The following is a 12,500-nucleotide window of genomic DNA, read 5'->3' as shown; positions in this document are numbered from 1 at the left end:
ACATGTCTGCACCTCACACACATTTCCCCCACTTTCATTTAAGGCGCCTTTTCTTTTGCTTCATCTTCTGAGAACGTGAGGAGCAAGTGTTAAGATTCGTCTTCAGAGGCGTCATGCAGAGAATGATGACATCACAGCTCGACCCTTCTTGGCTTCGTATTCGACAGCTCACCCTCCTCTGCTGGAACTCCTGCCCGACACAGCCCCTCAGAACCCACTCCTCTCCAAAGTCTCGGTACTTAAGAACGCGGTTATGAGCAGACAGTTCTGCACACCCTCTGCCCCTGGCTCATAGGACCATTTCGTAACTTTTAAACTTTCAGACTTGCAGGTATGTGAGCGGTGTCAGACTCCTTTAGTGCCACCCTGGACTTGTGTGATGCAGACAGAACTCAGCAACGGTGTACCTGAGCTCGATCTGGGGCTGGCATCCTGATCTAGACTCCAGTGCCTCTAGTCTCTTGTGTGGGTTGGGATCATCACTTGAGGGTGCCCCACCTGGGTTTAAGTCTATTGTCTATCTCTGGGACAACATTGAGGCAGTGCCATCAGTGACAGTAAAGACATGTGCATAGCCAGGGCCCTGTCGCCTGGGGAAGACGCTGTGTTTGGTTTTGGTAAATCTTAGCACGTTGTTCGGGAGTGAGCTACAGAATTCTGCCAATCTCACAAACACAAGCTACCGAACAACTGAACACAGGATTCCGTTAGTGTTTGAGAAAGGTAGAGACGCGTGAGCTTGGCTCAGAGATTTCTAGAAAGACACACAGGAAGCTGCAAATGACAGGGTGAGGTGGATGCCGATGCCCTTGGCTTTTCATTTCATACCCTTCAGCACTATTTGAATTTTTAACTGTGTGACTGTATGACTTCTTATAAGAAAAACGGCATAAATATTTCAATGTTAGTGCTGGGGATTTCTGCGGGGTTTCCCTCTCCCCTTGTCACGACTTTCTAGTACTTGGCTTCCCCCCCCTCACCTACCAGGTACTATTTGCATACTTAGAAAAAAAACAATATTAATAATAGATTCTCAGTAGCTGCAGTGACCTGCGTCTAAAATACTCATTCTATGCGACGTTTTTAGGGCACAAAGGGCAATGCTGCACAGATGAAATCAGTTAGCCAGTGTCTCGTGGTGATGATGATATCTGAGATGGGCAGGAGGAGTCTCTGTGTGCTGAGTGTGGTAGCTGCAGCTGTGCACAGGTCCGTTTTGGTTGTCACAGTGACTAAGATGCCTACTGCAAGCTCTTAACACCCTGGTGTCATGAATGATAAAAAAAAAATGTTCTGCCCCAAATGCCAATAGCGTTTCCCTAAGAAATACCCATGGATGATTTAAAAGTAGAGTTGTGGAATGTCTCTGCCCCCCAGTTGACCTATCTATTCCTTTAAAGAAGAATTTGTTCCTGTCTCTTGTTGACGGTGGGGGAAATAGTTAGAAGATAGGTTCTTTGCAGGCCTTCTAGAGAGAACTCTCTGAGAAAGAAAGAGGTGATGGGGGGCAGGATTGCATGGAGTACCCAAAAGTCAAGAGCATTTGAGTATTGGATGAGAACTTGTTCATGCAAGGGTGTGCCAAGCCCCCTTTCTCCCCCGTGGTTAACAGGGAGCTATTACCCCATTTTACAGGTGAGTAAGTCGAAGGCTTATGCCACTGAACCCTGAGGCTCTTGGCTAGCAAATAGTTCAGTTCAAACCCTGGCTTGGCTTTCCAAGCCGGTGCTCCTTGCCAGGCTCCACAAAGGCTTCCCTCACAGGCACAGAGGAGGCCAAGGGCACCTGGAAGCAATTTCTTCCCCGGTTTCCCCCCAGGAGCACGGCTAACTTTGGTAAGGGAATTCACGGTGGGAAATTAACCTCTGTCTGCAAGGGCCAATTACACAGTCTGGAATAAAAAGAGCAACCTGGGCCTGGACCCTGGTAGGCACCCTCCTACCTCCACTGCCTGGAGAGGTAGTCAGGAAGAGTCTGGGATGGGGCGCGGGAAAACCCGTTCTATTTTAAGAAAAAAGCCGTGTTTGATTATCCAATAATACCAAGCTATAAAGCAGGGACAACTATGGATTTCCTCTAAATTTGAAAAATTGTGAGCCATTAACTTTTCACTTTTAAGGCCGATCTGTTTGAAAGGAATTGAATCCCCCAGGCTGTGGAGAAAGCAGGCGTCGGTGACCGCAGACTTCTGAGAGGGACGGGGACGCTGAGAGACCGCGCAGGCGCAGGCTTTGAGATTGCTTCCCACCACCTCACTGACCCTGACCCGGTCCTCTCCCGAAGGCACAAAGGAGTTCTCTCGTGGGCACTTTAGACTTTGGCCAGTGTTGAGTCCTTTAGACCCAGTTCAGGTATGATTTCCTTTGGGCTGTCCTCCGAGACCCCTGAAAGCTGGCTCAGGAGCCTCCAAGTCCACACCGCTAATTTCTCTCCTACGGCGACCCCACCTTTCACAAGGCTCTTGGATTGCGCTATGCATTCCTTCAGGGTGGAAAACTCACACTGATCTTATTGCTTCCAATAGTGCGGGCGCCCAGTGGAGTCATGCTTTCTGGGTTCGTGGTTGTATGTGAAGAGATTTTTCCTCCAAAGTAGCACTTGGCGTGAATAGAGAGTGAGAAGTGGACTTCACCAGGTAGGTGTGGGAAACACAAGACAGACTGAAGGAATAAAACTAGCAGACACAAGAAACATGGAAATAGCTGATGAGTTAGTTCAGTATGGAATAGAGACAGCGGTCTAAAACCATCTTTCGGATTCTGAAGGAACGGTCTAGAAAAAACACTTATTAACTATGTGACCTGAGGCAATTTATTTAACTGTTTGCCCTTTCGTTTTCCCAGGATGACTTTAATTAGGTGTTTATTAACCGTTTGCCACAACGCCAGCCATCCAGTGAACACTCAATAAATTGTGGGTTTAACTAATATTCTGGAAGGCGATGGTTATTTTGAAATCGTAGGAAAACCTGGGTCCTAGTTTCTTAGAAATTGTTTCCTGGGGCTGGAGAGATGGCTCAGAGGTTAAGAGCACTGACTGCTCTTCCAAAGGTCCTGAGTTCAATTCCCAGCAACCACATGGTGGCTCACAACCATCTGTAATGATGTCTGGTGCCCTCTTCTGGCCTGCAGGTGTACATGCAGGCGGAACACTGTAGAAATAATAAAACATTTGAAAAAAAAAAAAAACCAAATTGTTTCCTTAGATGACCAAGACTTGATTACTAATTTGTACTATTCTTGTGGTCATTCATTTGAAAACTTCATTCATTAATCTTATTGATTTATTAAGAAACTGCTCTTGGCAAGATATTGCAGTGCACTGTGAGAGTCCATGCCACCGAGCCTGAGGACCTCACTGTATCCCCAGGATCCGCATGTGAGTGGGATTCCTACAGGGTGCCCCCCATTTGCTCATGTGCACTGCACGTGCACCCCCAACAAAAACCAAATGTCGCTTTAAAAGATTGATTTCCAGCCATCAATATTCAAACTCTTGTAGGGGCAATGAAACAGACATAGAATTCTTGGCTAGGAAGAACCAAAGAGGAGCTGAAGAGATGGGAAGGGAAAGTCTGTAGAAAGACAACAGAATGCAGAAGGAGAATTGGTTCATAGGAGAAGGACCATTTGTGTTCTCAAGATTTTCTTTATACCTTACTTTCTGTGATTTTTATTATGGTTATCTGTTTGTTCTTGGGATTTCTTGAGCTTCCTGAATCTGTGAGTTTATACTAAATTTGGGGAATTATCACTTAATATCTATATCTAGCTATTATCTTTGAAGAGCATTTTAATTTCATGTTATACTAAGAAGTATTCACCTACAAGTTACTGAAGCTCTGTTCAGTCTATCAGACCCTTCCCCCCTCTCTCTCTCCCTCCCTCCTTTCCTTCCCTCCCTCTCCTTGAGTTAGATAGTTTTCATGGCCCTGTCTACAGGTGCTTGGATCTTTTGCTAGACAAATTATAAACACCTGATAAATAACAGTCAAATCCATCAATAAAAGTTTCACTTCGGATATACTTTTCAATTCAAGAATTTCCATTTGGTTTGTTTCTTCTAGGAGATTTTTCTCTTAGTCCACTCATGTTTGGACGGCTTTGGCTTTTCTGAGTTACAGGTCCCACGCCCTCCTGTGCCCTGCATCATGTCTCAGCTGTCCATCGCGCGTTAGGAGTGCCACGACATCTGCATTCTGGGCTTAGCTGTCTCCCTTGGAAGTGTGTTGAGTCTTGTTGAGGTGGAAAGAAATTTCGGGGTAGATTAGCATGGCCATGTCAAAGCTGAGTCTAAACTCCATGAGCACAAGCCAAAAGCAGTCTTGACTCCCTGACTAGGTTAACCCTGCTCCTAACAGATGACCTTTCTGCAAACACTTCCTGGAAGTCTACAGCATCTAAACAAGGCCTTGCTACTCCAGACGGTTCCCTGTCTCTCAGCCTCGTGTGAGTTCTGGCACGCAGTTGCTCAATGGGACTTTTATTTTGGATTCCTTTCTCTCCAGTCAATCAGCTTTCAATTCCAAACATGCCAGCATCCTCATCCCCCCCTAACAGAATGGCTGAGCTCTGTTTGATCTCTCCTGCACTATTGCCTCATAAACCTTTCTAAAGACATAAGCTGGGATCCATGCCGTTTCCTCATTGAAAACCATAGTTTGGGTTTGTTTTTCGTTCATTATGAGAAAACGATAATTTTATATATCATGCCCACTGTCACAATCATCTATCAGATAGGATGGGCAGTTCACTAAAGGGTCGCCAGAACAGAAGTCTGGAGAATGGAGAATACTTAAGAGTTGTTTCATGGAAAGGCTTAGGTATAAGGCAGCGAATGAGGAGGCTCACTTCAGCAAGATTGGCCACGGTGTGCTGAGTTCCTGATGTGTACTGTACATCATATGCTGTACATTTATGCTGAATAGGACAAATGAAGACTTGCCCTGATGCTGTGACCTGTGTTCATGACGATGACTTTTGGGATGCCTACTCCGTACAAGTCACTGTCGGGGTAGGAATTTGGTGTCACCATAAATAAAAAAGCATAATGCTTCTCTTTCGAGAGTTCACTGTGGTTTTAGGAGAGCGGTAGAAATGAAGCGTCCAGGTGACAAAGCCATCCCTAGGGTGCTGTGGGAGAAGAGAGGTGGTAGGTGTCCCCTCCTCCGTGATATATGCACAGTGTTCCCGAAAATGACTAAGAGTTAATCAAGACACAGTGACACACACAAGGGTCCTGTAGGAAGCTTGAAGCATCTCAGTATGAGATGATGAGATGAGCCTGAAGAAGCAGATAGGCCTCCGGGGGCTTCATCTGCTGCGCTAAGAGTTTGGATTTTATCTTGAGGGCAGTGGGAGGAGCCACGGAAAGCTTTAACACAGGAGCTGGAGAACTCCTGTCCTTGACATATCCCAGGAGCCGGCTAACCAATCTAATACTCCAAGGAAATTTATGGGCCTGGGAAGGGCTTTAGAACTTAATGCTTCTCTACTAGAACTGTAAAGCCTTTCATAAGAGCCATTTGGATAGAAATAATAATAATAACTCAAGATATTTGCAAATGGATCCTATGGGGTCTAAGTCACATCCAAGAGATGTAGAGAAGTAGTCTGTGTGTTTCTTCGGGAAGGTAGTAGGTTGGGCTTAAGAATGACCCTTGGAAAGAATCAATCCTTTTCCCTGCTCAAAAAGACAGTGAGACCCAGTGAGATGACCTTCAGAGTTGAAGCGACGGAGAAAGTTTTGCTGGTTAGTTAGGTAGATCGAGTCCTGGCTTTGGTCTCAAGTAAATCACTTATTACTTGAGGTTCCGGTTCCTTCGTTGAACATCAGAGAATAACAAGTCTGTCTTGCTGGATTGAAGAAAGACATAGAAAGGTGATTCATAGAGAAGCTGCTACGGAGCCTACAAAGAACTATTCTGTGGAGCTTCCCAGCTCCCCAGCTCCCCCTCAGCTACCTAGCTATCTGCACAACTGATTCTGTGGAACAAAGGGAGCCTATCATGAGACCACTTCCTTGGAAACAGACCCCAAAATAGGTAGAGAAGACAGTAAATTAATGAGAGCCACAAATCCCCACCAGCCTCAGATGAGGACGGGCCTTATTTTTCCCCCTGTGTGTCTTGGCTGACCTCTCTTGCATCCCTTTAATCAAATGCAGAAGAGGGAACGAATTGCTGGCTCTGGGTTTAGACTTTCAGAGAAACGGCCACTTGTGCTTCCTGTCTATGGAACTGCTCAGCTCATGAGTTCGAGTTCTCCGGAAATCATACTGGGCAAGTCAGAAGACCACATGGAGAGACGGAAGTTCCAGCCTTCCAGCAGAGCAAAGCCATCTTGGGAGCTCTAGCTGCTGCCATCACAGTCCTGTAGCTACACCTGGAGCAGGACTTGAGAGCTACCTGGCCAACCACATAATTATGAAGAAAATATACGTGGCTGCTAAGTTAAGCCATTTGGGGTAGGTAGTTCATTTCACAGTGAAGGACGCTCAGAAGTGATAAGAAGGTTTGCTGTCCTGCCTGGGAGGGTCCTAAGCAGGGATGCTCTGGGGCCCAGGCACTAAGATTTAAGACACAGTGGGATATAAGTCCTTCTTTTCCTCCCAGTCAGAGAGCATCTGTAGGTCAATGATAATAGTGCATGGAGCAGAGCAACTGTAAGGGAAGCTTTGCAGCCTTAGGATTGCCCAGAGTTCACTAATGGGCAGAACTGGTAGAGGGTTCAGCAGCTACAAGCGAAGAGGCAGAAAGTATAGCAATGGCAAGTACAATGTGAATTATCATGACACATCTTAAACTCACATATAGGCTTCCAGAAAGCCCCCAAAAGTGGTAGGCTCTCCAAAAGTTGGTGGTGGTAGGGGAATAAGACAGGAAACCTAGATTCTTATCCAGTGTGACCAAACGTTGAAAAACATGGGAACGGCCATCTATCTATCTCTATCTATCTATCTATCTATCTATCTATCTATCTATCTATCTATCTATCTATCTATCTATCTATCTATCTACCTATCTGTGTATTATTTGTGTGCATTGGTGTTTTGCCTGCATGCATGTCTATGGGATGGTGCATGGGTGAGCTGCCATGTGGGTGCTGGGAATTGAACCTGGGTCCTCCAGAAGAGCAGTCAGTGCTCTTAACCTCTGAACCATCTCTCCGGCCCCAGTAAAATTCTTAATACAGAGCTTGGTATATGGTAGGTGTTCAACATATACCAGTCTTTATCATTAGGGAATTGGTCCTGACATTCAGGGACGTCTAGCCCTTTCTCTCCAGAAGGTTCTATCCCTTGCCAACTCTTCTGCGGTTGTTTCAGAGGCAGCTACATTTACACTAAGAACGCAGAGCTCAGAATACGCCTGGGAGACTCAGGAACATCTCATCAACCTCCAGAGTGTGCATGTGGAAGTCCTTGTTTTGGAACAAAAAGTAATTCTCTGCTTTTGGGTACTATGACTCTCTGAATCTTAAAGCAAATGTCACCTTTCTTTGCCAGATCATTTTGCATAGGAAGCTAGAGACAAAAGTGACTTTCACAACTTTCAGTCTGGTCAAAAGAGGTAGGACAATTGTAATTCAGGGTTTCTCACAGACAAGGTCCAGCATCCCTCATAGGCAGCTGAAGGAGAACATCACCTCCATCACCAGCTCTCGTCTCATGGTGAGAGGGGTGAGGCCCCGTTCAAGGACACAACTGCTCCTTTGCTTCCGTGGCCAGAAGCTTGACACTTGATGAGTATGGAGACTCAGTGCAACTGTAGGCTTTGGGCAGCAAGAGAGGGCCAGCTTTGGGCTGGCTCCTTTATAGATGATATCTGTGGGTACCCGGGCAGGAAGAGAGGGCCAGCTTTGGGCTGGCTCCTTTACAGATGATATCTGTGGGTAGCCTGTCAGATTACTGAATTGAATGAAGGTCTAGCATCCAGAATGATGGAATTCAGAAATGCAGCCCAGGGAGGCGTGTCCAGTACATGAAGTCACAAGTGCCCGCGTTAGAGAGGAAAGCGCTCTCCTCCTCTGCTCGGTGGTGTACTGACTGAGGAAAGGCTGTGCGAAGTCACCTCAAGAAGGCAGTTGTTAACATGTAACCTGGTCCCGATAAACAGCCAGGACTCCAGAGATTCAGGAAAATCCTATCAGCCTCAGTCTTGGGCTTCAGTCTCTCAAGTATTATATATAAATATATATATATATATATATATATAATTTATATATATAAATATGTTTCATACACCACCTACTTGCTATTTTGCAAGAGCTAAGAGACTTCCTTCCTTAAAGCTCAACAAAGCCCCGCCCAGTAGGCATTGCAAAAATGACACTCAAAGGTAGAAAACGGACCTGGAATTCTGGTCTGCCTAATTTCTAGTTACAAAATGATAGAAAGTCATTCAACTTTTCTGAGCTTCACAGACCCCCATTTTATTTTTAAAATATAATTAATTTAATAAGTGTGTGTGTGTGTGTGTGTGTGTGTGTGCGCGCGCCATGTGTATATTCCATGTGTGTGGTTGCCCATGGAGGCCAGAAGAGGACATTGGATTCCCTGGAGCTAGAGTTACAGGCAGTTGTGAGCCTTCTACCATGGGTGCTGGGAACTGAACTTGGCTCCTTAGGAAGAACAGGAATGCTCTTAGTGTTAACTCCTGCGTCAATCTCCCCACCTGCCCTCTCCCTTCATTTTTTTTTTATCTTTGAAATGGGACCACCAACATTTACCTCACCTATTGCTCCCAATCAAATGAGATTATGGAGACTAAGGGAGTTTAGAAACTTCAGAGGGGATTTCTAGCTGTGGCCAATGAGGACCTTGGGTAAGAACCTCCCCCCAAAGAACTAGGAAGTAGGACAAAAGTGTTGAAAATAACCATTTCAAAGTCCTGGAAACTGAACAAAGATGTGATATACAATAATCAGATCTCTTAGATGGGACCTCATAAGCCTACGGGGGGCAGGGGGGGCTTTGCTATCTTTGGTCACAGAGTAGAAAGAGAGAGAGAAAATTCTGATGCAAAGAAGTAGGGGCCCCCATAGATGTTTTAGACAGTTACGATGGACAGTCCATAAAATTTTAAAAATGTTTTTGTGTAAAATTTTTAAAATTTCATTATTTTTTTGTGTATGGGTGTTTTGCCTGCATGTATGTCTGTGCACCACTTGCTCACCTGGTGCCTGTGGAAGCCGGAAGAAGGCATCAGATCCCCTGGAACTAGGGTTACAGATGGTTGTGAGCTGCCATGTGGGTGCTGGGAACCAAACCTGGGTCCTCTTCAAGAGCAGTCAGTGCTCTTAACCACTGTGCTATCTCTCCAGGCCTGTCATGGTTGATTTTATATATCATCTGGGCATGCCATGGAACCTAGAGACTTGGCCAAATAGCATTCTGGATGTTAAAAGAGGAGTGAGTATTTGAGCAGGTAAACTTTGAGTAAAGCAGATTGTTCTTCATGAAGGGGAGAGCCTCATCCACTGGGAGGCCTCACTAGAGCAAAACCTGGCCTCTCTAAAGCTCAGCAAATAGCCTTCATCCGGCCCTATCACGCCACATTTCCTGGGTCCCAAATCTGCAGCCCATTCTTTTGTTTTGAGTTGTCCAGCTTTGATAGAGGCGTGAGCCCATTTCACTTTGTATGGAGCTGACACCTCACTGGAACGGCGTCTCTGGAGCAGCCCGGCCAGCGCAACGTCTCGATGACCTTTAAACCATTTTAACTGACTGGATGGCGGAACTATTTTGCTGTGGACATTTACTACAGTGAGTGGAGGGTGGGTGATGGGAGCAATGGGGAAGACAGCTTAGGACGGACGATTCCTCTGTGGGCGGTGGGCACAGAGGCAGAAGAAAGACCTGGGCAGTGGTGTCCCTAGTGTGGCAGAACCAACCAGATCACAGAGCCTAGAACACAGGCCTCCTAGTGCCCAGTGGTGTGGAGACAGAGGCTGCATCAGGTGCTAGGACCCAACTCCGGAGGCTCTGCATGCAGAGAGTGGGCTCCTGATGTAAACAGATCACATGACCACTGCAGAGTGAGCATGAAAACTAGGGGCCTAGGCCAGGAGACCTGGAAGACAGAGACGCTTAGCATAGGCTGTGCTGCTTCTGTCTTGAGACCCATAAAGGGTCCTCACATCCCAAGGGAGCAGCTATGGCTGAAGGCACAGTGCCCCCACGCTGGCTCCTCTCCTGACTCCTGTCCCACCCTCTTTCCTCTCTTAAAGGGTGTCATCTTTTCCAAACCCTCTCCTTTCTACTCACCTCACTAAAACTGCAGCTGAAATACCTTTTTAAAAATTCACCCCTCTACCCTGAACCCTCACAAGGGGCCACTGTACTCTGTTTGGTTGCCATCTCTGTCCCAGATCCCAGTCCCGACTTACTGTGTGGAGTTCTAGCCTGCCTGGCTTAGCAATGTGCGGTGCTCTGGGCTGGAAACAGCAGGGAACTCTGAGTTTCAGAGCTGCAGCTCTTGGTGGGTGAATGGGATTTTTATGAGGCCGCCACAATCAGTCTTGCATACGGGGTGCTAAAAATTTTTATGGCTGGCTAGGATTCGTTGGAAGCGCCAAGCCGGAACGTGATGGAGTTCGCTATTAGAGAATGTCCCCAGGAAAGCAGGCGTGCACGGTTCCCTGGTACTCGGAGGTGTCAGGGAGCTGGTTTTATGGAAAGCAATTTCCTCAGTAAAGAAAAAATATGCTCCGGAGACAGCGTGATTTCGACACAGGGGCTCTGCCGCCCCCGGTTTAACCAGCTTCCTTAGCAGGCGGTCCCTGGTGAGTGCAGAGACAAATGGGTCCTAACTATTCTGCTGCCAGCAAACTTCTCCTCTATATCTTTCTTTAAAATATACACACTTTTATAAAGATAATGAAAGTTCTCAAAATAAATAAAAAGGTAAACCATGCTGCAATGACATCATTCACATAACACTAGCCTTAGGATTCTGTTACATATTGCACACACTGTTGGCAGAGTTTGAACGTAGCTACGACACAGCCTTATAACTTTTGCTTAACGTTTTTCGTAATAAGCGTTTTTGGAATCACGGGAATCTTTTTGTAAACTGATCTCATTTTAAGTAACTTTGTAATATTCTGTTAGGCTGGAGTATGTAAGCTAGTGCTTCTGTTTTTAGTATTTTTGGATTTGGAGCTGGTTCTGTGCGTGTGCGCATGCATGCATGTGTGTGTGTGTGTGTGTAAATAGTGACATCGTGAACATCTGGTGATATAAAACTTGCTCACATTTCCTCTGAGTCCCTTGGCATAGAGTTTCAGGCCCAGGCTCACACTGTCCTGACATGAGCTTCAGCTTGTCTTCCTTAGACATGCTCAGTGGGCCTTCTTCCACCCTCCACGAGGACACCTATGCAGCCACGCCTTTGGGGACACTGTTCTTTAGTCCCTAACATATCCGATCATTCCCTAAGTCCTCAGCACCACCTCACCGTGTCTTGGTTTCCAGGTTAATGGCAAGGCAGAGCATTTTGGCCATGTGTGTATCACTGGCCTTTTTCTGTGACAGCAGAGACCTGTCCTGCACTGTATGCCGTAGAAAACCCTGCCAGCTGCATTTGTCACAGATTTCCACCCATTTGTCGACCCTAGAACATTTCTCACGTACGAATCCAGCGGGGAACCCTTGGGGTTCTAGTTCCTCATGGTATCTGTTCCAGGTCCCAGCTTCTCCAGGGTGGAGGGACTGGTACTCACGCTTTGTGAGGTATGCAGGGTACTCATGGGGCCTAATTCATACAGGTCCTCAGCTAAGTACTTCACGGTTCTCACACCTGACCCTGTACACCCAGATCCTGGGGACGTGAGGACCAACTTACACCCATCCTTGCAAGTAAGCAAGCGCTGCTGTATCTAGACCCCAAGATGGGGCACATGGCTTGTGATAAGGGTATGCCCCAACATTTGAGGTTCACATTCTTCAATTTATAGAGGTCCGAGGTCAGTCTCTGAACCCAAGGAGCCTGGCTCTTAGGTCCAGGGCGACACAGAGCTGGCGTGGAGGAGTTCCCCACTCCTAACCTTCACATGATAGCTTTAATGTGTCAGTCATCAGAACAAAGAATTTAAAATATAGCTTTTGCTCTAAAAGGACTCACAGTTAGTGGGTAAAGAGCCTTTTCAGGGAGGGGGCAGTGTACGTACAGCAAGTAACTCGGCCATTAGTGCTCAGAGGAGACGGGGTGGGGGGAAGACAGGGTAGAAGTCTCATTTTGGTTATCCTGGGATGAGAAAGTGTTCCACCAGGGTAGCAGGTGACAGGCAAGAAAGGGAAAGTCGGATAAAGATTCCATCAGAAAGTAGTAGCACTGGCCGAATACACAGTGGCTTGGGAATCAGGCTTCAGGCTCCAGATTCAGGTTTGTTCCTTCATTAACTGGACAAGTCCCTTCCCTCTGGTCCTTGGTTTTCTGATCTCTAGAAGGATGCTTGTGAAGAATAGATGAAGCATATAGAATGTTTGATAGAAAACTA

General features: G+C 46.4%; 1 protein-coding gene across 5 annotated transcripts in view; it reads right to left on the bottom strand.

Moving 5' to 3' along the window:
• Window positions 1-12,500, bottom strand: part of Tenm4 (teneurin transmembrane protein 4) — a 362,508-nt gene that overhangs the window by 289,068 nt on the left and 60,940 nt on the right. Inside the window, exon 5 of one of the 5 annotated variants that reach the window (XM_038313740.1) lies at window positions 8,573-8,586. The exons of the other annotated variants lie outside the window; for them this stretch is intronic. Coding sequence (XP_038169668.1) covers window positions 8,573-8,586 — 14 coding nt within the window. The remainder of the gene's footprint in view (window positions 1-8,572; window positions 8,587-12,500) is intronic. 5 annotated transcript variants of the gene reach the window in all.

Source organism: Arvicola amphibius, chromosome 12 (assembly GCF_903992535.2).
Source record: "Arvicola amphibius chromosome 12, mArvAmp1.2, whole genome shotgun sequence".
Lineage (NCBI taxonomy): Eukaryota > Metazoa > Chordata > Mammalia > Rodentia > Cricetidae > Arvicola > Arvicola amphibius.
Note: the sequence above shows the minus strand (reverse complement) of the source record. Positions and strands in the feature narration are given on the sequence as shown.